General features: G+C 44.4%; 2 protein-coding genes across 3 annotated transcripts in view; both read left to right on the top strand.

Annotated features, from left to right (window-relative positions):
- Positions 1-1801: 1801 nt before the first annotated feature.
- neurl1b (neuralized E3 ubiquitin protein ligase 1B) lies at positions 1802-12420 on the top strand (the record flags this gene model as incomplete). 2 transcript variants are annotated; one of them, XM_080525102.1, is made up of 6 exons in its annotated part: positions 1802-1849; positions 6111-6358; positions 6739-7072; positions 8912-9706; positions 11726-11851; positions 12173-12420. In XM_080525102.1, 6 exons carry the CDS (start codon positions 1819-1821, stop codon positions 12418-12420), a joined length of 1782 nt encoding a protein of 593 aa, XP_080381228.1. The 2 variants fall into 2 exon arrangements, with proteins under 2 accessions (XP_080381228.1, XP_080381229.1); XM_080525103.1 differs by having other exon boundaries at positions 1819-1849; positions 6114-6358.
- A 7796-nt stretch (positions 12421-20216) lies between these two features.
- The window catches only part of mtnr1c (melatonin receptor 1C), a gene marked incomplete at both ends in the record, with an annotated part of 16113 nt that continues 9873 nt past the window's right edge, over positions 20217-26456 (top strand). Inside the window, one exon of the mRNA XM_080526313.1 lies at positions 20217-20421. Coding sequence (XP_080382439.1) covers positions 20217-20421 — 205 coding nt within the window. The remainder of the gene's footprint in view (positions 20422-26456) is intronic.

Here is a 26456-nt window from a genome sequence, read left to right as displayed (position 1 = left end):
AATTGACTTGGTGAGGTCTACACACCCCTACACACCCAGTCGACACACCCTGCCAGGTTTACACACCCTCCCTCACATGAAAAAACATTAATCCCAATATCTGTTTTTAATTCAATAAACCCAACCCACGCTCTCTTCAACAACAACCAAATTGAAGACATCTACAACTTGTCCCTCACACGTTAGGCCTAGGGTGGGGTAGTGGTAGTGGTGGTGAGCTAGAATGGAGATCGCAAGATTGTGAGTTCAAATCCCTCCTGAAACACCACCACCAGTGTGCCCTTGAGTACGGCACTTAGCCCTCAGTTACTCCAGGGGAACAGTCTCTGTAATTTACTGTAAATTGTTTTGGATTAAAAGCACATCTGCTAAATGGCTAATTCTACTTATCCATAACCAGCACAAGATGGTCTCTTTTTGTGTCGTCACCGACTGACGGACCGTTCGGGAACATCCGGGTCGGACACACAGTTGCGTGCAGCATGCTGCGGCCTCTGTAGGAGCTCGCCGGCCCCCGGGGGTCTCTGGCTCCACATCCACAGATCCAACAGAGCTCACGGTCTGCTGGCTGGCCAGGCCTTCCCGTCATCACAGCCTCTCCCAGCCCAGACCCAGACCCGGCCCTCCAGGCCCCGCAGGCCCCCGGCTCCTCAGAGGCCGGCCTGTTTCAGAAGGCAGGAAACAGCTTGAGAGGAGCCCAGCGGTCAAGGCTGGAGGCGGCGGGGGGGAGTGGGGAGGGGGGGGGGGGGGGGGGGGGACCGGGGGTGGGAACGTGTGGGGGTGGGGGGGTAGGGGATTTCCTCATACGGCGCTTTGGATACTTTTCAAACGTAGACACACACTAGCACAGCACTTCTATTTTGTGGCAAAGAAAGGCAGTGGTGGACATCGGTTGAATCTAGTCGTGATGGATTGATTGAAGTGTCTGTCTATCAGTGTCTCCCATCTGTCTCCCACCTCTCTAAGCCCATGTTGTCATGGTGTAATTAAGTTAACTCTTGATCCTTTCAACTACCATGACTGTTAGGGGGTGAATGATAGGGGTATTTCCCGTCATGAGGGGGATCTTGGCGGCAGGAAGTTCACGCTACTGGTGGCAATGGAACAATAAACAAAGCTCTGATTAAATCATTTGGTTATCAGATTTATAGCAATCTCATTATGTTATTTTTGGCTTTGTGGTTGACCCCATGCAGTCATGAAATACTTCACCCCAATACTAAAGGATGTATTCAGCATTGATCTGAAGCAACTAATACAACTAAACCAATCCATTTAATTGACATCCGATTGATGTTGAATGATTAAGGTCACAAAATGATGGCCTCGCTTGATCCATCGAGATGGCCGGCCGATTCATATCAAAGCTGGAGTGATCATGTAGCATAATTGTAAGCATCTGGCCGGTTCGTGTGTCCTATCGAAGAGGGTAGGCTTAGAGAAGCGCAGCTCACTGTGTCTTTAAAGTCGTGCAGAAGTGAGACGATACTAAAGCTGGGGAGGGGGGCTGTTCTGCGCTGGGAGGGGGGCTGTTCTGCTGGGAGGGGGGCTGTTCTGCGCCAGTTAGTGATTCGGTCGGAGAGCCATTTGAGTCTGTCTGTCTGTCGCAGCTTTGTCTGAGATAAGAGAAGCATGTCCACGCTTCAATGGGAAGATACAGCGGAATCATCCGAATCCAAACGGCAGATCTCCTCTAGACTGAAAGGCGAATAAGTCACAACTTATACAGTATTCAATCACACCCGTGTGAGATAAATGGATGACGGACAGCGCAATATTGCATTAGGTGTCAAGAGGTGAGAGGAATTACTGGAAATAATGGGGAACACGACACCTAAACCTCTAATAGGTAAGAGATTTTTTTTTTTTTAAACCATGACACTAAATACGTGTTCACATAATTATAGCTCTGTTTGAATTGATATTGTAATGCTTTCTATGCGACAGCGTGCGCTTTTTGCTGTGTTGATCGGCTGTCCTAATTTTGCGATGTATGTATGTATCTAACTGTATATATACTGTATGTATGCATGTATTGGTACTGTATGTATGGTACTGTACTGTATGCATGTATGCATGTAGGCTATGCATGTATGCAACGTTTGCAGGAAAAGTGCTATACAAATAAAGGCTATTATTATGATTATGATTATTATGATTATGATTATGATTATGATTATTATTATTATTATTGTTATATGATGGTACTGTACTGACCACCCCGAAGAACGCCTGGAGGCGCTGCAGAGGGGCGCTCCTCCGGTGCGTGGGAGAGATAACGCGTGATTCCCCAAGACAGCGATCTTTGAAATAGGAGGTTTAGAATAGATAACTTATTTTGATTTAATCTAAGATTTAAAGTAAAAGCTATGGAAAGTTCCATATTATATAGCATTAATTGCATCCAGTGTGTAGTATGCGTGTAGTGAGTGACATTGTAATACCAACTGTGGTTCAGTTTCAGTGTCATCAAACCGCATTGGTGTTGAATTAAACGGAGCCTATTCATAGAACAACTTTCTAAAGCCCCAATAGAGATTGTGTTTTATTTTATTTGAGATTTATAAAGTAAGAGATTAATGGTAAAATACTGGCATATCATAGTATAGTCGATACTCATGCGGGGGGGCGGGCGTTGGGCATTGTGACGTCTGGCCACGCAAGGATGTGAGAAGCAGACGTAGCCTAATTGATTGGCACTAATGACCTCTCCTTGCTTGTATTGTCTCCACTCTACTGTACTCTACTGCATGCATGGTCTTTCTCTCAACTGTATTCATTGGACTGATCTGCACACCACTCCACAAGCCTACCAGTGGCGCAGTCCTGTCTGCAGGCAGGGAAGATAATACTATGTTTGGGTGTTACATACTCATGAAGTGTTGAGGGAGACAGCAATGTTTATGTTCTTGCCTTGAGATCTTGGCCCGATTTAATACCCTCTCGCACAGTGGAAATTCATCATTCACAACTGATAGGTTACGTCCAATTTCCACTACTGTATGCATTATACAGTGTAGGCAAACGTTATATCAGTAATGATGCATTCGCTGGATATAAGATTGAACAGCTGACTACAAAGTTGCTGCTAATAGTCTGTAGGCTTGATGCAGTATTCTCCTGCAGACTCCTTCTCCACCATCCTCTGACACTCCTGATGAGTGAATTAAGAGTACAAAGACCAATCTTATAATGTTTTTTTTTTTTTTTTTTATATTACTACTTCCTTCAGGACCATTTCAAATAAACAAATAGGCCCTGAGCCAAGACATGGCTGTGAATCCAACCCCCCTCTCTGTCTTCCCATCTGTCTTTAAAATTAAGTTAAAATGTCCAAGAGAAATTTCCCTTCAGGGACAATAACTGTATCTTAACCGATCTTATCTTTTCTCCCTCCCTCCCTCCCACCCTTCTCTTCCCCTCTCTCTCTCTCTCTCTCTCTCTCTCTCTCTCTCTCTCTCTCTCTTTCTCTCTCTCTCTCTCTCTCTCTCTCTCTCTCTCTCTCTCTCTGTCTCTCTCTCTGTCTCTCTCTCTCTCTCTCTCTCTCTCTCTTTCTTTCGATAAGAAAGTAGCCCTAATGCACCAAATAGACACCTAGATTAGAGGGCATAGTGGGTCTGGGTCTGGCTCGGGGAGAGGTCATCTGAGCTTGGCAGCCGACTCTGTGACAGAAGTCCCTTATCTCTGATGCCACAGTGAAACCTGTTGTTGCTGTCTCTTTGTCGTGCTCTTCCTCAGTAGGAAGTGCTGTTTACATTAGCGGCGTATCGAGCCCTCCGCTGACTGAGTGGACAGGACACATGGCAGAGCCAATTTAGGCCGCTGCTCATTCACAAATATAACTGTTTGAGGCCATGGATAGCATGCTACCACAGGGTTTTTTAGTATAGTAAATATAGTGATTCTTAACATTGACGGTTTCTCTTCCTTCCGCTTTCTCTCCCTATAAAACGGTAAGATAGACGTGACTAGGTGAGCAGAGGAGTAATCTAAAGTTGGCATTGACCCCCCCCCCCCTCCTGTCAGTCGTCCCTTAGCAACGTGACCTATTGTGCTATGCGCTTCATCTAATAATGGCAACCAAGCTGCTATATCAATCTTCCCCGCGCCACTATTCCCATTACCACAAGCTCTCAGAGTGTCTGTCAGTGAAGCAGTTGAGGAGGAGACATACAGTATTCGACACATCAACCATTTTTAAATTCAACATATTTCCATTACATGACATTTAGACCAGGCAGTGGTATTAACTCAATACAACTACACAGCTAAAGAAATTGTAACATTCCAATCCCTTAAAAAAAAAAAAAGCTATGTGCAATAAAGCGGAATGACCCTGGAAAGAAGTATTGAACACGCTAACTGAAATGTATTTAATACTTGGTGGAGAAGTCCTTTGTTTCCAATGACAGCATCAAGACGTTTCCTGTATGAAAAAAACAAATCTCTCACAATGATCAGCTATGATTACAATGGGCAATAATATAGTCAAGCGGATAAACTGGAGGCGGGTGGGTCGCGACTCGCGAGCTGTTTCTGCTAGCTAATACAGTATATCTTAGTAATGCAATCCAGGATAGAGTGAGTGGGCATAGATCTTGCGAGATGTTGCAGATGTTTCGCCCCCTGCTTCATATAGTTTAGAAATGTAATTAGGGATAACGTCTAATCTGGTAAATGTGCTGTGGCACATTTCACTGAGTGGTTCTCCTTAACAGAGATCAGAGTGACTTGGCACTTGAAGAAAAAAAACTCACTATTCAATCACTCTGGTCAGATCATAGCCTGGAACATACCCTCAAAGCATACCTCTTCTGGGTTAGGGCATGTCCTGTAGTAGGTACCCTTGTTATTCTTCATGGTGTTTGACCTGGGATATTGTTTTGATTAGCCAACAATTCTCTAGGCTATATTTGAGTGTCAGCTTTTGATCTATCCTAGGACTCGTGTCCTACTCCTAAATCAACGTGGTCACGGTTAATCTACATCCTTAGATCGTCGAAACTACTAGTCATCATTGCTCTACCCCAAAAAATCGTATTGGAGTGGGTTTCATTCCTGTGTGGATGGAAGTGACCACAGATCAAAATGTAGTTTGCTTTTCGAATGCTTTTCCTGACCACACAGTGTTAGGACACTATTACGACACAATCATCTAAAGATACCTCAGGAAGGCAATGGACTGAAGGGAGCTATTCACAGTGTGTTGTTGACACTGTAGGGGTTGGGATGTGTGGGGCCGGGCGACCATTAATGGATGGAAGATATATCCTACTGTTGACTCTATTTTTTTGTTTGTTAGTCTTGTTTTCCCCTTCTACCCCGTGGCGGTTGGTGTGCGACTATCCTCGCCATTGTCAGTCTAACCCCTCCTCGTAGGGAAGCCATGGCGCCCCGTGGTAACACCCCCCCGCCCCCTCTCTCTCTGCCCCTCGTGTCCTGAACTCATGGTGAAAGCCAAACATTTTTCCCATGTTGTTCCTCTGGGGGATAATAGCGACAGTGATACCACGTCCTCACTCCCAGGGTCTGCAGTACAAATACGCCTGTGTGTTATTTTTGCGATAGAGCAGCAAAAAAGAGTCTTAGAGGGATGTGGTGAGAAGAAGACTTATTTGGGACATAGTGTGTGTGGGAAATGAGCCGTTTTATTCTGTAAATATGGGTTACAGGCTATAACAGGGTATTCGAACGCTGCCTCTTGCTCAACAGGACGGCCTTATAGTGTCAAGTGTGGGAAAGGAATTCGGGGGGACAGTGGGTTCCACTGCGTGACTAGCCTCTGCCCTCTACACACAGACCGGCAGTGAACTCTCTCTCCGCCTGATTCACAACAGCTGGTATCAGCAACATTCTCATGCTGATGTCTGAATCACCAGAAAAGGATGTTCTCTTATATACGTATTGCATCTTATATAGTGTACATACATAGTGTCTTAAATGTAGTTTCTCTGATACTGTCTAAATGTTGCCATCATGAATAACAACAACAACAACAACAACAACAACAACAACAACAACATGTGTTACATGCAAGGCAAGCACGCAGTGAAACTTCCAACTGTCACTGATCAATCTGCTTGTTGCTCTCTGATCTTTTTTTGCCCCAGCAGATGCAACTCTGCAGCCCCGCCCGGTGGTGAGCAGGCATTACTACACCCTGCCTCACAGCGGCGCAGGTGTAGAGAGACGGACGTCCGCACCTCCGGTCAGCATCAGCTTGGAGTCGCCCCGCTTCCACCCCCAGGCCAAGGGCAAGAACATCCGTCTGGACGGTCAGCTACGCCGCGCCACGCGCAAAAACAGCTTCTGTAACGGCGTCACGTTCAGCCAGAGGCCCGTACGCCTCTATGAGAAGGTCTGTGTTCTTTATCATCAATATGTAGTGTAATGACCATACCTCCCTGTCTTTCTTTCATTCATTCATTCCTTCATCCTTCATTCATTTCTCTCTCTCTCTCACTCCCTTTCAATCTCTCTCTCTCTCTCACTCCCTTTCTCTCTCTCTCTCTCTTCCTCTCCCTTTCTCTCTCTCTCTCTCTCTCACTCCCTTTCTCTCTCCCTCTCTCTCTCTCTCTCTCTCACTCCCTTTCAATCTCTCTCTCACTCCCTCTCTCTCTCTAAAAACAAACACGACAAGCACAACAATCTAAGTCTGTAAGCTCTGTAAACGAGGAGCTCGGTGAACATAACGCTAACACAACCCCCCCTCCCATCCCCTCCCATCCCTTCCCTCAGGTGCGTCTTCGCCTCTCGGGAGTGCACACGGGCTGGAGCGGGGCTCTGCGGTTCGGTTTCACCAGCCTGGACCCCAGCGAGCTGGCCTCGGCGGACATCCCCAAGTACGCCTGCCCCGACCTGGTGACCCGGCCGGGCTACTGGGCCAAGGCCCTGCCGGAGAGGCTGGCGCTGAGGGACAGCGTGCTGGCCTTCTGGGCCGACCGGCACGGCAGGGTGTTCTACAGCATCAACGAGGGGGAGCCCATCCTGTTCCACTGCGGGCTGAGCATCGGCTGTCCGCTCTGGGCCATCATAGATATCTACGGCATCACTCAGGAGGTCACGCTGCTCGGTGAGGCTTTGTCTGTCTTTGTCTTTTTTTTTCTAATTTTTAGCATTTGACTGCTTTTATCCAAAGCGGTTTACAATTTACAGGTTACAGGGAGTACTACAGTCTCCCTGGTGTAACTGAGGGCTAAGTGCCTTACTCAAGTGGTGGTGGTGGTGGTGGTGGTGGTGGTGGTGGTGTTGTTCCCAGGTGGGACTTGTACTCATGACCTGATCACCAGTCCAACTCACTATCCACTAAACCAACCACTAGCCCGCAACCACTCTCCCCTCGAGCTTCACTGAATTAGGTTGGTGATGACCAAGAGACTGAGATTTTTTTTCAAGTAATTCATTTCTAATCGAATTAGGGGATACTAAGGCTAAGCAACATTATTTTTTACTACAAGACCAAAAAAAAGAATTCACAAACGAAATCGTGAATTAAATCTACACAAAATGTAGATATTAGCCGCACAATATGATGACATACCGTTTGAACTGGTTTCAACAAGTAGGGCACTCCTACGGGAGTGAGTGAGAAGACCTTTTAATACCGTTGCGTCACGGCAGTGGCCACTTCAGTAACTTATTTTTATAGTGACAACACATTCACAGCTGTGTTAAGCAGCTCCCGAGAGGCCCGCGTAAGAACAGCTAAGCCAAGAGGATCTGGAAGAGCGGAGGCGGGGGGGGCGGAATGGTGGGAGAAGCAGTTAGGGGAGGGTTTGGGGGAGCTGGGAAGGGTCACTACTTCACCCTGCCTCTCTGGCCAGACTCAAGAGCCGTCTGTATTGCTGGGTGGATTGCTAGTAAATCAGCCTTTCTTCCCTGAGACTGACACACACAACCCACCGGAGCCTCACAACATCACAGATAACCAGGATCTAGAACCTCAGTGTCAACTAGCACCCCCCTCCTCCCCCCCCCCCCCCCTTCTCTCTCGCTCTCTTTGCCTATTTCCTCTCTTCTTCTTCGTCGTCTTTTTTTCCCCTCCGCTGTCTCTTCTCTCTTCTCACTATGTCTTCCCCTCCCTCTCTCTTTGTCTCTCTCTCTCTCTCTCTCTCTCTCTCGCTTTCCCCTCCCCCTGTTTCTCTCTGCCGCCTTTCTCTTGCTCTCTGCCCTCTACTCTACTCTACTACTTTCTCTCGAGCTTTCCCCCTTTCCTTCTTCTCCCGCCTCTCCTTCTGTGTCTCTCTGGGTGTGTTTATCTTAAGTCTGACAGGAGCCATGGCCATGTTTGGTAAAGGCTGCTGATCCCAGGAGCACTCGTGAGGGGCCAGGGTGCTGCACTGCGCTAGCATCCCTGGAAATAGTAATCAGACTGTACCATTGGCCAAGAAGGGCTCTTACTGCCAGAGTTGTGTACACAAGCCCCGTTATGTATGGGCCATTGTAGCAATACTCTGAATTTCTATTGACGCGTTGGCCTTGGTGACGTCACAATATGCCAGTTTCAATACTCCTCTATATACCTCAAATCTGTTGTGAACAAGAGAGAGCACAAACAGGATGTGAGGAGGGAGGTTGTGATGGTTTGTGGTTTGTGTATGTAGATAACGGGTTGGTAAAAACAAGAATTTACGAGAATTGTACTGCCTTTTTACAGGCCTTTGCCTTGCATATCTTGAGTCACACGAATTCACACAGCTCCAACGTATTCCAAACTATGGCAAAGCGAGATATAAGACAAACAGAACGACAAAACTGTCTATCTGTCTCTTCAAAACCTCCCAAACTAACTATCGTCCGTTTACGTCCTGCACTGTCAGCTTTATGTCGACAAGAGACAATAACGATTGAGGTAAATTGAACGGTTGTCGTCTGACCAACTGCCATAACTCTCCACCTCTGCTGTCCCCAGAGAGCACGTTTGCCGAGAGCGTGGGATCCAGCTGCCTGAGCGCGGCCCGCCTCAGCGCCTACCTGCCCCAGAGCAGCCACGACTCGGCCAACTACAGCAACAACCAGCTGGAGAACAACCAGGCCGCCGCCGCCAAGATCGCCAACCTCCAGCTCAACAACTACAGCCAGCTCCTCCCCTGCTGCTCCTCCGCGTCCTCCTCCTCCACCACGTCGTCTTCGTCGTCGTCGGCGACGTCGACATCGTCCGCCCCCCCCGCCTCCGCCCCCGCCGCCTTCGCCGTCGTCCCCCACCGGGGGGTCGTCCCCCGGGGTCTCCCCTCCCCTCTGGACACGGACCTGCACTTCCACCCCGTCCGCGGGCCCGACGTGGTCCTCTCGGCCGACCGCTCGGCCGCCTGCATCCACTTCCTGGACAGCAGCCGGACTCTGGTGTTCAGCGACCGGCCCCTGCACGTGGGGGAGACCCTGTACGTGGAGGTGGGACACCTGGGCCTGCCCTATTTCGGGGCGCTCCTGTTCGGGGTGACCTCCTGCGACCCGGGGAGCCTGCACGCCACGGAGCTGCCCGCCGACCCCGAGGTGCTGCTGTACCGGAAGGAGTACTGGGTGGTCCACCGGGGGTTCCCCATGCCCTGCTCCGGGGACGTCATGAGCTTCACCCTGCAGCCCAACGGAGAGGTGCAGCACGGGGTGAACGGCGCGGCCAGGGGCATGCTGCTGCGGGTGGACTCCTCTCAGGTCCTCTGGGCGTTCTTCACCCTCCACGGAGCGGTCAACAGACTCAGGATACTGGGTAGGTGAAGAAGTAAACAAACAACCGACCGTTTTGTTTTAGAGTTTGATTTGATTTGATTTATTGTGGAATTAAAAAGACAGTTTCCAAGGGATAAAAAACATGATAAAGCGCAAGCGCTTATTTCCATCATGGTCCCTGATTGAGGACAGGACAGACAGTTACCATGAAACAAATTTACAGAGGACACTAGACCTAGAGAACTTGGTTTATGACTACCTGTTTTTTTTTGGGGGGGGGGTTTTGTACAATGAATGGGCCTGTTTCAACAGACAAGGCTTAGCCTAGGCTTATCCTGGACTAAATCACCACTTTCAATGTCAAAATCTCCATTGAAGATGCTTTTTAGTCTAGGATTAGGCTTGGAAATGTTCTTATATGTTCTTACACGACATTCCAATGTATGTGTGCTACGCGAGTGAACGGGTAGAAGGAGGAATGTGTGTGCGGCTAAAACAACGATGACCTCCAGTAGTCTTCTGCTACATTTCCAGTTAGTTATTCCTCATCGAGCGTCTCCCAAGTGTCCCCTCCAATTTATCATTTTTTCCCAGACTGGGAGGAATGCTCTCATGTAGTTGATGCCTCTGTGTCCCTCTCTGATCTATTTCTGGCCGTGACTTATCTGCCCTATCCCATTTCTCCAACATAGAACCCCTCTGTCATCTCAGCCCAACACTCAGATGAATTACAGCCCAGCGGGCCTTGTTAAACAATATATAAATAACTTCCATAAAGTCCCTTTCTGAAATATTGCAAATTGAATGATTAGGTTATGTATTGGTAATATACGTACTGTATCACTACTAATCTGGTTTAGAAGAAATAAGAGTCAGAATATGTATTCTTATAGAGCACAGTATGAGAATAATGCATCATACAATGCTGCAGTGTCTCTCTAAATCAGTGGTCTTCAACCAGGGGTCCGCGACCCCTAGGGGGTCCGCAGAGGTACTGCAGGGGGTCCGCCAATGTTTGTCATAATAATTGACAATTATTCACCAAAATAATTTGTGAGAATTAAAAAATATAAAAAAAATATATTGAGTAAAGTACAAGCATTAATAGGCAATAATACACTACTTTTGACAAAAACTATTTACAAAATAAATGATTCCCATGATGCAGAGTCTAACATAACGTTAGCTAAAAAAACACACACACACCTGTCTAGCAAGCTAGGTGTTGGCTAAAATGGTGCAGTTCGGTCTTCGTTGTGAAATTAACGTTAATCAATAACGGTAAATTATATATTTTTATCAATCATAAACAAGTATAGGCTAATAACCAAGCATATAAATAATAAGGTGGAATAAAAGGTGAATTAAGTAAATATAAAAGTTATTATAGGCCTTAAAATGTGACACAAAAATTATGGGGGTCCCTGTTCTGTTTGACTCGCGTCCAAGGGGTCCTTGGGCTGAAAAAGGTTGAAGACCCCTGCAAATAGTATGAGAGTGTTTGTGAATCCTGTTTATCCGTGACTTATATCACCTACTCACATATCGTCTACTCACAATTTTTCTGCAAATCGTGAGCTTAGAATGATAAGGTTCTTTCTCCGTTTAGGGCAGTTCAGAGATATTGAGCGTCAAAGTTTTTACATTCCATTATGTTTTGTGAGATGGAACCTTTGTATTTTATTATTACTAACTCAAAAATGTCAACATTTTGAAATAACACCACACAGGCATTAATAAACACCTAATGGATCAGATTATGTAAAAAACTCAATTTTGACAAAAATGGAGATAGAACCTTATCATTCTAACGTCACGAAATCTGCATTGTTCAGATTCTCAGGAAACATTCTGATCCTGCTAGAAAAATGCATGTTTCTGTGTTTCTGTGTCGAGAAAAATACAGTTTCAGACAGTGGTGTTGACCTTCATTGTCAACACTTTGAACATGTTTCCCCTAGAAGAAGAAGAAGAAGGAAAAAAGAAAGATCATTAAAATCTCTGTAACCACTTGAAATAACGAGGTCTGCTTTGTGTTTGTCTTTCCTCTCTGATGTAGGGACTATGCAGTCCAGCCCACCCTCCACATCCCCCTCTAGTTCCCAGAGCAGCAGCCCAGATGACAGTGACTCTGACCTGGCCTTCAGTGTCAACAGATCCTCCTCAGCCTCCGAGTCCTCCCTGGGTGAGTCATCTAACCCTAACCTCACACTGGAATGTTTACTACACTTCTCAGTAAGTCTCTAAAACGGACATGTCGGAAAGGACAAAGAAAAATCAGTGTCCAGTCAGTCACCACATATTGCTTTTTACAGAACAAGCTCATCTAGGTCAGGATACGTACATTACAACATTCTATAAGAACTGAATAGAACATACGGTTCTACGGTTCTATGGTTCTATTCAGAGCCAAAAGCACAGAGCATAGCTTCTTCATTTAAATACCTTTCAAAGGCCTCCTCTAATACTTCCTGTCCTATCTCTTCCCCCCCCCCCCCCCTTCCAGTGACTGCTCCCAGCTCCCCTCTCAGTCCCCCTGTCTCTCCCACCCTCTCTGCCCCAGAGATGCCCCCTGCTGGCAAAAACGGAGAGTGCACCGTGTGTTTCGACCAGGAGGTGGACACGGTGATCTACACCTGCGGACACATGTGTCTGTGCAACGACTGCGGGCTGAAGCTGAAGAGACAGATCAATGCCTGCTGCCCCATATGCAGAAGGCCCATAAAGGACGTCATCAAAACCTACCGCCCGTGATGATCGGACAAGCGTCACCCCACCGGGGTGTGTGGGGGGGGGTGACCCCAATGCCCACAGGCGCAGAGACGTCTGGATGCCACCTGATCCACACAGTCCTTTGGGTTTTTAAAAGGTGGAGGCTTAAAGCTAGACTGACAATAAGCTATGACCCCCCCCACCGCGCGCCCCCCCCCCCCGAAAGAGGTCACATGACATGACCCAGGAGGATGCGCTGTTCAGCAGTCGAGCGGGCCTGGGAATCGAACATGCAACTGCTGTAGTGGGACACCGCAGCTTAAAGAGAGAGCCAGGTCGACCAATCGAGCTCAGCCTAAGACTTTGTTTACCTGTGCTCCCATGTCACATCTGAAGCAGGGGGGGGTATTCCATCAACGTCGCTAAAGGAAAATCCAGGCTTATTTTTGATAAGACTGGTTTAGGACCTCAAGTGTTGGGGGGCGGGGGAGACCTAAGGCCGTTTTTTTGTTTTCTTCCCGTGAATATTTCTTTCTCACTAACCTGGTCCCACGTCTGACTACAGTTGCCAGGGAGACGGCTAGCACGTACAGATCTGGAGCCATGAAACTCTGCTAGTGCCTTAGAGACAATGTTTTTCAATGTATTTGTGTTGTCAAATGTCCCAAGTTAATAACACAATGATGACAATCCTATTTGGTATATATATATTTGTAAATCGCTGAGTTTGTGAGGGGAAATGGACATTGGTTGCAAGAGAGAGTTTATGCAAAATAAGAATGTTTGTTTGTATATGGAAAAGGTGAAACTGTATGAAGATTCGTTGTTCGGAGGCTTTTTATTAGGATTGTGGAGTGATCATCTATGAAGAATACATGGTATAGTGCACATGAAAAGTGATATTAAAGTGTGGTCTATACAGAGTAACAGTGAATGTGAGAACTATGTTTATTACACACCTGCAGGTCTTCTGAAATGAAAACACGCTGACGGAAAAAAACAGCCAAAGAAGTCTGTTTCCTCATGGTTGAAAAATAATGATTTGATCGTGTATGGTGTAGTGTAGTGGTGTAGTCTAGTTTTTTCTAGTGGGTATATTGTGATTTTCCCCTCCCAGCCTCATATCGTTCATTTCGGAACACCATAAAAATAAGTCTGCGCTCCCTGTCTAACGTTACATATATGTTACGGTACATGTGGGAATACGGTACATGTGGGAAAACTAGGGTTAGGGTTAGGTGCTACGTCGACTTGGTACATGCTGGCATGTCTAACCCTAACCCTAATCCTAACCCTAACCCTAACAGTAGCACCCTAGCACCTAAACCTAACCCTAGTTAGTGCTTTGTAACACGGACGGGGTGAATCATTATGAATGAAAGTGTGAAAGTTCTGTCACAAAACGCTGTTACGTATCCTCACACATTTTTAAGTGGGTATATGGAAATCCTTGGCCTTGGCCTTGACCTAGTGCGTATCACATAGACTACACCACTGTGTATCATGTATTGAGGAAAGTCACTGGCTGACTCATAGTTCATACCGGTTTTGTATGCACCTGAGATCCATAAACACAAACACAAGTATGTCTACAAACCTGTTCTTCAACATCTTTGAAAGTCATGCATCCACATCATCCACGTGACTGGACAAAAGAAAAACAGGTGCTGGTGGCTTAGTTAAAAGGTTTAATTAAGACATGTAAAATAACCAATGGTTACACAAGTAGGCCTACATAGGAAAACACAACTCAAATTAAAATACATAAACAGATATAATGGCACAGGCTCTATACAAGTGCCCCACGTTGGTTTTATATAATCATCTCTTCTTCATTGGGTTCAGCATTCACCCCCACTTTTGATGTTGACGTTGACTTTGTTCTCACTGAGGAAACAAAAATGGAGCAGAATGAACCAAACTGAGCAACACACACACACAACACACAACACACACACACACACACACACACCGCACACACACACACACACACACACACACACACACACACACACACACACACACACGCGCGCACACACGCACACACGCACACACACACACACACACACACACACACACACACACACACACACACACACACACACACACACACTTACTCGTTCGCGAAACACAACATGCATTCGTTGGAGTAAGTCACGCCGTCGGTTCCACAGACAGGGTCGCTATTGCGTGGGCACATGGGTATCGGGTACTGTGCGCAATCGGGCTGTGGGGGAAAAATATATAATATACATATTATCCTGGAGCCTGCTGATGACTGTCATCATATGCGGGGGCTGATGACCTTTGAGCACTTAAGCACTTTGAGCTGCAACGTTTGCAGGAAAAGTTCTATACTAAATAAAAGTTATTATTATTATATTGACTTAGGCTGCGTTCGTAGACTCGCTCTTAGAGCGCCGGAGCGCACACTGGGTCAACGTCATAAAGGGGACCGAGTCATTTGATTGGACAAGAGGCATTCCATGAGTGCTGATCAGATTTCCAGAGCGTATTTACGAACTATATTGTGAGAATTCAACAACACCTGTACCTGTCGTGTCAACGAAAGATTAATAATGTACTCACCTCGCCAGGGATGATCGCTGCTCGCGCCAAAACTGAAATAAAGATAAACATCGTTTATGTTTGTAAACAAATAACAAATTGTCTCCCTATTATGTTCCGAGTGTGGTTGCTACTCCTTCAATTGTTATTCATTATTATCACTTGACTTCGATGAGCTGGTATGATCTGACCGGATTAGTCTACGGGTTTCTTTTGAAGTACTCGATTCAGTTTTGAAAAGCCGCTTAGAACGTCAATTTACCTGCTACACAGAGAAGGGCGAAAGTCAGTCGCAAGAAGTTGATCATTCTGGCGTCTGGCACACAGGTAAGGAATGTGACGCAGGCGGTGGAAGGAGAGGCCTATTTATACCTCCAGTCTGTCTCCACCCCTCAGAGGACAACCAGTCACAACTCGAAACATCCCTCTGGCTGGACAGTTCTGTCTTAAACATCCTCATTCAAGCTATTTGTCAAACAGCTGTCACCTTTCACTTTTTGAAGGTGGGTGGGTGTGTTGGCCAATTCTTACTGTACTTACTGACTCATTCTGAACTAAACACACACACACACACACACACACACACACACACACACACACACACACACACACAGAGAGAGAGAGACCTCAGTCACTGTGCAAAACAAACATATTTATCTTATTTAAATACATATATAAGGGAAATAAAAACAGCAAAGTCCTCGTCCAATGTCCTTGTTTAAAATCACACCAGACCTCATGAGTCAGCATGTCCTCTAAAATTCAGAACAAACATCAATAACAAACATCATCATTGTCATCACCACCCTACAAAGTGTGTGTCAGGTATGACGAGTGTGCCTAATGCAACGCATGCGTGTCATCTTTGTGATGTCCCTGTCTCAGGCCTGTGTACAGGGAGTTGGACTCTTTTACAGTGACACACTTCATATCAAGATTCAAGAAGAACAGGAAGACACTTAACATACATCATATTAACATTTTTATATATATTTATATAATATTTTTGGCATTTAGCAGATGCCTTTATCCAAAGCAACTTACAACAAATAGCCTATGTTGATCTCATGATCTTATGACTAAGTAAGTGAATCATTTATCCACCAGTCGTAGCAGGAAAAAGTAATCTATGCTCAGGCCTGGCGCCATTGGCAGTCGTCGTGCTAGAAGAAGGAAGTTTTTTTTTCTCTTCATTTTCATTGTTCATCCTGTTTTGTAATATGCACCTGAGATCCATAAACAGATACACAAGTAAATGTCTAAAAACCTGTTCTACCTTGGTGACTGGACAAAAGAAAACCAGGTGCTGGTGGCTTTGTTAAAAGGTTTAATATTTGGCAAAATGACTAATGGTTACACAAGTAGGCCTACACAGGAAAACACAACACACATAATATCATGGACCGTTGTTTGGACTCCATGTTTATTCACTCTATGATGATACCAAGTTTCAAGTTTCAAGTTCATTGTTACATCTCATTATGCAAGTATAAGAGAGTAACATTGTTAGGCTTCAGTTCCTCGACATTGCAGCAACACGAGAAATAAAGTGCAGGTAGTTATAAGAAGCAAGTGAGACAATTAGGACAAGTGACAATAGTTGTAAAGGACAAATAGAGACAAATTGAGCAATACAAGTGGTAAAAAAATTACTAATAATAGATGAGTACTCGGTGGCAGTGGGTAGAAGAGGTAGTATTGAGTAAAGTGACTGTCCGCTTAAAGGTAAGAGGTAGTATTGAGTAAAGTGACTGTGTTTAAGGGTAGGTAGTCCATGTGGGGATAATAGTCATTTGTGGGCTTGTTTATAAGCCTTATCACCTGGGGGAAGTAGCTGTTGGTTAGCCTCTATATGTGATATGCACGTAGTACAGTGTAGCTTTGAATAGATTGATAGGAGACCAACATGCAACATCAGCATTTTATACAGATGAACTAGGATAGTAGCACACTACAGTAGTACATCAAGTGAGTCTCTGCAGTCATAAATTATCTGGATTTACATCATATGAATAAGGCTTCTGTTTGAATAACAGCGTCTTTGAGCCTCGGAAAAGCGCTATATAAATATAATGAATGAATGAATGAATGAATGGTCTTTATTGTCATTAATACAGTACAGGTACCATACAACGAAATTTAGGAGGGGGGGCTTCATATAATGAATTATTAGTATTATTAATAATATTTCTTTCAGTTTTAGTCCAAGGAGCAAGTGAGCCAGCCGTAAAGGTCAGCTACAATTCCCACTTGTTATTTAGTATGCTCTGTAATCAGAAGATCTATATGACAGTAGAAGATATTCTGTAACATGCTTTTTTTGTTCAACAGCCGTACTGCATCAAATACACATGTCCTTTTTGACATGCGATTTACAGACCAGTTTGTGGAATTGATGGTATTACTTGTGCAAATGATGTCAACTGTGCAATTTCTTCATAATCCTTCATTGTTTTTCTTCAGGGAAACCGAACTTGACATCTTTAACAGCAGCACAGATGTGTGCTGAACCACATGAGAAGACAGAGAGGAGGAAACAGAGGTACATCTTTAGGATTCCTGTCATTACTTTGAAAACTTCCTTAAACAAGTGCTTTCCCATTGAAACCTTAAGAACAAATTCATATCACAAATAATAATAACGTACATTGATATAGCGCCTTTCAGGGGACCCAAGGTCGCTTTACAGAGAAACAGAAAAGAACAAAAGCAGTCAGACAAACAGACAGGCAGACAAAACAACAACAGAACTAGGGGCCGAAGGCCTTGGCCAACAGGTGGGATTTGAGGGCTGTTTTAAAAGTTTAGTTTTAGACATGCATGCTGTATCCAAAGACTCCCTGGTGTTCTTTGAAATTAAAATGTGGTTGAATTATGTAGACACCTGGTTTATTCTTAACGCTTCCCCTTACCCAACAACTCAGTCTCCCAGTTACACCATGTTTTAATCTACTTAATCTAGGTTTCATACTCTTGAGTGATTCACATCACCAGACCCTTTCATCTGCAAATGGGGTCATCACACCCAACTAGTTTCTTGTTTTGAAATGTGACCACCAGGCGAGATGGGTAGGGTGGGGTGGGGAAATGGCAAAAAGAAAAGTGTGGGGTAGGAACATGTCATGTATAATTAATGACTTTGACAAGTTTATATCTATTTGCATTAATAAACGTCGTCTTGTAATGAACTAGACCATAACTAGCCAGTCATCAGGGATAATCAGCTCTCACACAATGATCTGAAAAGCCTTTTATGAATCATTTCCCAACAGTCATGTAGGCCTATATTCTGCTTATCTCCACCAGTTAGAATAATGCTTTATAGTGTCTTGCAGTATTTCAACCCAGCCGCACAATCATATACTGTATCATATACTGTATATAAATACTGTGTATAAGTCTACTGGTCCATATGTTTATATGTTTATAAAAGTACACAGTTACATGCATGATATGTTTATAAAAGTACACAGTTACATAACTCCCCCCTGTCTATATAACCCCCTGTGAATAGGCCATATAGTATAAGTATAGAAGCTCACATTATAGATACATTCTCAGATGTCTACCGACCACTTATCCCCCTATTTTTATTTATATCCCCCCCTATTTATGTCTCATTCTTTTCTTTTTTTTTATTGTCTTGGAACTGTGTTTGTTTGTTAGCACCTAGGGTTTGCATTTGAATTTCGTTGTACCTGTTACAATGACAATAAAGATCATCCATTCATTAATTCATTCATTCATTCATTCATTCAATTTTCTAATCTGTTGCCAGAGCCTGAAAAACGGGCATTCTCCGTAATCAAATACGGAGAACAGCCGATTGCATAGCAGCCTATCCACCCCTCTGCTGCGGCGCTCCTATTGGTTCAAATGTAAAATACATAATAATAATAATGATAATAATACTCATAATAATCTTCAAAAAGTTATACAACAACTTGGTGGTAAAGCAAACTAAATGAATGTTTTTACCTTGTTCCCCAAATGAATTCCTATTGTTGCAGGTTTATTGTTTGTTCACATTTTCTACTCAAACCACAACATCAACTTGATCTCAAGTTACACAACGAGTTGCTCAAGGCTCTGAGTCAATACAATCGGATATTTCCGGGGGGTGAATTAAGCACTTTATTCATAATAGGGATGTTCTGTTCTTGTCATCCTTAATCCCTCCTTTGAGTGGAAAGGTGAAAGGTTTGTAATGAAATCCGTAACTCTAATCCAATCGTTATTTAAAAAACACACTCAAATAGCCTACATCCAATGAACGGAGGAATGAATAATAGGCTCCATATCGACATGTCTGCAGCTGTCAACATCTGCCACACGAAGGCGCCATTTCCCAGATGATCGGACAAGGGGGGCAAAAGCGCATAATTGCACATTCACCTGGTAAATTCGATTCGCTCATTCAATGTTTTCAATTAAATCGACCAGTTGCAGTCCCCTGAACTAATTTTATATATACAGTGTTTCATTGTTACTTTTGGATATTGGGTCCGTTTCAATGGATTCCAGTAGGCCTGTAGGCATAATTAAATAACGTTGTTATTTCCAATGGAAATTGTTTCTTCTCAGCTTGGAGCCTTCAAAACATATAACAGATCAACATGTTATCAAACTTGTGAAATAAAACAAGGTTCGTGGTTTCATGAACAACCTCCTGTTCGAGATGCTGTTCGATCAAGGTATAAAAGAGACAGTCTGTAGGAGTCAGTGTTGAGAGAGGTGGAGACCGTGGTAGACTCCTGGTCAGGGGGGCGCAGACATAATAAGACCACTGCTATAGGCTATATAAATGTATATCTGTAAACCCGACTGGAACTACAACCAACCTGCTTGTATCCGAAAGAACTTTGTTCTTCTCAGATACGATGCACCTAAAATCTTCGCCGCCTGGTTAGTGTGAGGTCCACAAGAGGGACCCCATCATATCCATTACGCACAGAAGGAGCGCATTACACGGAGCGCTGCCTGCAGGATATGGACCTGGTGGAAGAGCGTCTGCGGTCACCGAGAGACAATCTTGAAGTCGGGACATACGATTTAAAATGTTCTTTCTTGAAAATGCAATACCAGTTCTGTGGAGGTTATTAGTCTATTATCTAATTCTCGATTATTAGGCTTATTGTGCCATGGATCCACACAACGAGGGAAGGTGTACAAGGCTACTCGGCGGCGACCTCTTTTGCTATGGGAAAAGTTAAAGAATCAGGGGAAAGTCACGTATTGATCGATACTCTGGAGATGTCTCAGTGAAGGACATGGATTTAGATGCGAATGTGAGCGGTGGCAACTGTTTGCTCCACGGTGGGAATGAGAGCAGGCAGCCAGCGGCGGCGCACAGGTCCTCCGTCGGAGTGTCTACTGCGCTGGCCAGCGTGCTGATCTTCACCATCGTGGTGGACGTCTTGGGGAACGTCCTTGTCATCCTCTCCGTGTTCAGGAACAGAAAGCTCAGGAATCCAGGTGAGGTCAAAGGGCTACAGGGTGATACATCTCAACAGTTCTCCTCATGAAGCTTTTTCAATTGTTTCAGACTGTTGGAATGAAATGGTTGGACTAAGATAGGTTGTTTGATTAAAACGATATTGTTGTTGTAGTTTTTTGTTGTAGTTTTTTGTTGTTGTTGTTGTTGTTGTTGTTTTTGGTGGTGGTGGTGGTGGTGGTGGAGGTGGTGGTGGTGGTGGAGGTGGAGGTGGAGGTGGTGGTGGAGGTGGAGGTGGAGGTGGAGGTGGTGGTGGAGGTGGAGGTGGTGGTGGTGGTGGTTAATTTTAATTAATTTTTATAATTAATTGGTGGTGGTGGTGGTGGTGGTCTTTAGCACAGTGCTGAAAGATGTAGGCTACATCAAGATGCACCAGAGAGAGTAGCTAACATTGCAGCTGTCCAGAATCACCGCAGAGCAATAAGACAGTCCAAACCAACCGTAACCTTGGCTTGCCTTGACCTAACCCTAACCCTATCGTAAACTTTTATGATGGGGCTTTTATTTTCCAAAGACACAACCACATACAAACAGTCAGCCCCCACACCCAAACCCACCACCGCGGAGTGAGTGTCAGTATTATGTGTGAGCACTTAAGTGTTTGTGTGTTCAGAAAACAAAAGCAAAGCAATCTGTTCTCTATGTAAATGCAGTATATTGTATTACACACACAGACACACACACACACACACACACACACACACACACACACACACACACACACGGCAAAACAAAGATACAATTAAACAACAAAAAGAAAATAAGAACAATGTAAATGACGGAAAAATAACAGGAAACATAGGCTATAGCAAACATCAAATGTTTGGGAAACTATTTCACTCTCACTTCCTCTCAATTGCTGTTCGTTTGACTACTTCAAACTTTATTTTATTTTTGATATATACTGTACTTATTTTTTATATATTCACTAACACACAGCTAGTGTTCCCTCAATTTGACAGTGATCAGTGCAGTCACAGTGCTTGCTCAAAGCTACTCCTCCTCCGACTTATTTGTTAATAAGCAAAGTGAGTCAGTGTATTGTATTGTGTAGTGTGTGTACTGTGTGTAGTGTGTGTACTGTAGTGTGACCTATGCAGATGATTCAGACTCAGGGCCTGTAGAGTCTGTAGTTATTAAACTCTGTTATCTGAAATGCGCCTCCTCCTGCCCTGGCCACAGTGACGGAGCTACCTTGCCCGCCCGCGCCTGGCAGCCTCCAGGTCTCTTCATAAATAATATACCCCTCCTTCGGACTATATATCCTTGGGTTCCTTGCCCAGATAAATCACATCCCTCTAACAGGGCTTAGAGTAGTGTTCCAATGAACAGCCAAGGTTAGCGAGTATTTCTGTCTGGCCTTTCCATCCACGTGGAGCAATCTACAGGGTTTGAGACGTCAATTGACTTTGGTATCAATTTTGTGCTTAATTTAATTATATTTTTTAAGTGGTTTCTTTTGCCAAGGTTTCTGCCAAGGTTTCTTCTGCCAAGGTCACAGTATGTGATCTCAGTGATGAAAATACAAGGTTCACCCCATCAGTGAACAGATTCATCAGTAGTAATTGGAATAAAGTCTAAATCATGCTCAGTTTTAGTCACAATTCACAAGCCTTGTCACAACTGAATTAGCTCTCCTTCAGCTCAACTGAACGCTTTCACCCTCAAATCAACCATTCACCTCTGCGATGACTATTGAAGCAGAAAAAAAACACCTACAGTCTTGGTCTTAAGTAGCGTCATGCTCAACATACTAGACACGTGCGCCAAGTAGCTTCATGGCTATTAAACAGAGACAAAACACTGCAGAGAGCTAGCTGATCAAAGCTAGCTGATCACAACAAGATTTTAATGAGAACTCAGAGGACGATTGCTCTGCGAGCGTGGTTCATTGAACATTTGAAATAATTGACTTTAATTACTTTAATTATCATTTCATATACAGTAATATACGTCGGTTATGTGCTATATTGGTTTCACTATTCAGAAATCCATTGTGGAAGTCTTCGTTGGCCTGTTTGCGACCCCTGAGTTCAGCGGTGCCTTTGTTTCTTTTTTAATGATGTTCCAAACTGTTGATGTTTGGCAAGCCTAACGTTTTGGCTATGTTCCTGACATCGTTTTCTTTCTTCATATGTTTATAAAAGCCTAATAATGGCTTCCTTGACTTTCACTGAGACTTCTTTAATCCTCACGCTGACAGACCCCAACAGCAAACTCCGAAGGCAAATCCAAAGCCTCGAATTAATAATACACATTGACAGCTCTCTTATGCCTGCACAACAGTTGTTGCTGCTGCTGCTGTGGACAGGGTTAGGGTTAGGACATGAGTGGACATGAGTTTTTAAAACGAGTCTGGGGTTTGTAAGATAGAATAGATAGAATAGAAGAAATGGAAAGGTAACCAAGCAGCTGTTTCTTTCTCTCCTCAGCCATGTGTCCTTGTAGGTCTGGGGCCTCAGGCTTTGAAAGCATTGTCCGAAATGGACTGCACTTATAGAGCACCTTATTCCAAAGTGCTTTACAACGGCCTCTCCTTCACCCATCCACACACACATTCACACATCAATGGCAGCAAGCTACCATGCAAGGCGCCAGCCCACCCAGCCCACTGGGGTTAAGTGTCTTGCCCGAGGACACCTCGACATATGGCCAGCCGGGGATCGAACCGCCGAACCGCCAACCTTGCGATCAGTAGACACTGGCTCTCCCTCCTGAGCCACAGTCCTCCCTTTTAGTGATTCTGTCCAAAAAAAGAAGCTATTTTTAGGCACACAAGTTTAATTCAATTTTAATTTAATTTGAATTTGATAAGAGCTGTCAAAAAAGAAAAAAGAAGACAATTGAAAACGTGTTGTTGTCAGTGTGATGTGACACACACACACACACACCCCCCCCCCCCACACACACACACACACACACACATAAGCGCACACATGCAGACACACACACACACACACACACACACACACAAAACCAATCTGCTCTCTGTCTCCTTTTCTTCCTATGTTACCAGACGAGCTGCTGGTCTCCCTCTCTGGAGACGGACAGCTAGCAGCTTTCTGCTTGGCTTCACTTTAATGCTATTGCGTTCCCTTCTGTCCCTCTAAATCCTCTCTACCCTCTAACTGCCCCCCCCCTCCCCGTCCTCTCAGTCAGCCCTGGTCTCTCCTATCCACTGGGAAACTGCTGCTGATTGGTCTCACATTTATTCTTTTACTTTTTGGGGCATTTAGCAGACGACATACAATCAAAGGCGACATACAATCAATACATTTGACTGTGTAAGTGAATCAACTATCCACCAGTCATAGCAGGAAAAAAAGTCTATGCTCAGGCCTTGGGCCGTTGGCAGTCGTCGTGCTAGAAGAAGGAAGACATTTCTTTCTTTTTTTTTCTTTTTAAATAACACACAAGAGAAACAGTACAGCAGGGAAGTAGGTGTCTCAGGAGAAACAGTGCAGGGGGGAAGTAGATGTCTCAGGAGAAACAGTGCAGGGGGGGTAGTAGAGGTCTCAGGAGGGACAGTGCAGGGGGGTAGTAGAGGTCTCAGGAGGGACAGTACAGGGGGGTAGTAGATGTCTCAGGAGGGACAGTACAGGGGGGTAGTAGATGGCTCAGGAGGGACAGTTAAGGTGTAGCCTGAAGAGAGTCTCTGACTCACCTCAGGCTCTTAGGTGGCTTTAAGTACTGTGGTTACGTATGTGCAATCATGTGGACTAAACGTAATGCAAAGATCTGATTGGATCCCAACATTTTCAGATATGTGACAGCAGCTGGTGACACCGGGAACAAGTCTACAACCAATCAAAATGTTCAGACTTATAAAAAATATTATGTAAATACATTTGGTTGCCAACAATCACATATATCACACGGATGGCTGTTTTCACTGACATGTACAAATCTGGAACAGTCTAAGGATTTGACTCCCAAAACCCAAGTATCTTGGTGGTGGTTAGGAAAGGTATGGACGCAACAGATATATATATATTATTTTATTTTTTTACAACAAATAGTATGAATTACAGTCATATCACACAGGGTCAGTGAAAGATCAGTTGCTAATGTTACAGCTCATTGATGCGAATCAAGGTGGATCATCATGGATCATGTTTGTGTGTGTGCGTGTGCGTGTGCGTGTGCGTGTGTGTGTGTGTGTGTGTGTGTGTGTGTGTGTGTGTGTGCGTGTGCGTGTGCGTGTGCGTGTGCGTGTGTGTGTGCGTGTGTGTGTGTGTGTGTTCATGCATTTTTAGGTTAGATTTATGAATGAGGTAAAACCCCCAAGCGTTGGAGCATTGGACGTTTTAGGGTTAGTCATACACTCAACCGCATGCATGAAACAGAACAAGCAGTGAATCCCTTCAATCTGCTTTACGTAAAAAAAAAAAAAAGTGAGGATGGTGATGATGATGGTGATGATGATGATGATACTAATGATGATGGTGATGATGATGATGATGATGATGATGATGATGATGGTGATGTTCTTTGGCTGAGCCAAGGCAGCCTGTATCACCAGAGGCACCTCTTATAAATGAGATCATGAGGTAGTCACTACTAATTCATCAGGCATAATGCTCTTGCCTGATGATGTTTACTTATTTCTAATAACATGCATGGCTCTCAAAACAGCCTCAATTCTTCGTGGCATTGATTCCACAAGATGTTAGAAACATTCCTTTGAGATTCTGGTCCATGATGACATGGTAGCATGACGCAGTTCCTGCAGATCTCACAGGTGCACTTTCAATGCTGCTGTGGTGGTGTGAATCTGGTGTGAATCTGGTTCTGTGAATCTCCCATTCTACCACATCCCAAAGGTGTTCTGTTGGACTCAGATCCGGTGACTGGGAAGGCCATTGAAGAACACTGAACTTATTGTTATGTTCCTGAAACCATACTGGAAGTAACCATAAAAAAATGGGTACATTGTGGCCATGAAGGGATGCACATGGTCAGCAACAATACTCAAATAGGTTGTGGCATTCAAGCGATGAATGATTGATTATAAACGAGCCCAACGTGTGCCAAGAAAACATTCCCCACACCATTACACCACCTCTACCAGCTTGGATTGTTGAAAGGTGTTCCTAATAAAGTGTCCGATGAGTGTAATAGCTCTACTGTATGAATCAAACCACGGTATTACCGCCAGTGCGCTTTGCCGATCAGATTTCAAGAACGTACGGTATGCCCTCGGGAATGGCAAGTGACGCGTGAGCCTCAGGAATGCAAAATCTACTCATCTGAAATGTAATCTAATCAGGCATTTGGCAGGGTTGTCTGGATTATCTATAGAGCTGCTGGACTTATATAAAACTGTTAGCTGCTTCATGGTTCGCTTTATCTCTCGTTTGTTTGTCATATAGATTTTCTCTATTTTTCTAGGATTTTCTATGAATCAATTCTTTGAGCGTATGATTCTATAGTCAGGTAGGTAGTTTGGAAAGTGCGTGGTACACTGCACAGAACGTATCTGTTGGCGTAGTGTCAGATCTGGGACGAATTATACCTCCGTGGCCTACATATCTGATGATCACACTTTCTAAAATGTTGTGACCCAGAGTGGCTTGGCAGAGGCTGGACTGTCCTCATTCTGTTACATGGAGCTAAACAGTTTATTTCGGTACTGTACGGGTTTGTTGTTCTGCCAAATGTGTGTTTGTGTGTGTGTAGGTGTGTGTGTGTGTGTACAGATACACATTCTGTGTACAGATACACATTTGAATACTTTATTTGGTTCCACAAATTATATTATACAAACAGGGAATCAAATATTTCGGGGCTAAGCAGCACTGAACACTTAAGGATACACATAACACCTCCTTCTCCACACGGCCAAGCTGCCAATAATAGCTGAGACAGAGCAAAATTTGGCAACCTGTTTGGCCTTTCTTTTAGTCATTGCAGCAATTCTCAGACCCCTCATGGTGCATTTATATACATGGCCCAGACTTCCAAATACAAGTATGCTGAATTTGCACTTGTACCCAAAGCTGGTTATTGTACCAAG

This window comes from Nansenia antarctica, assembly GCF_963989245.1.
Source record: "Nansenia antarctica genome assembly, chromosome: 3".
Taxonomy (NCBI): Eukaryota; Metazoa; Chordata; class Actinopteri; order Argentiniformes; family Microstomatidae; genus Nansenia; species Nansenia antarctica.
Note: the sequence above shows the minus strand (reverse complement) of the source record. Positions and strands in the feature narration are given on the sequence as shown.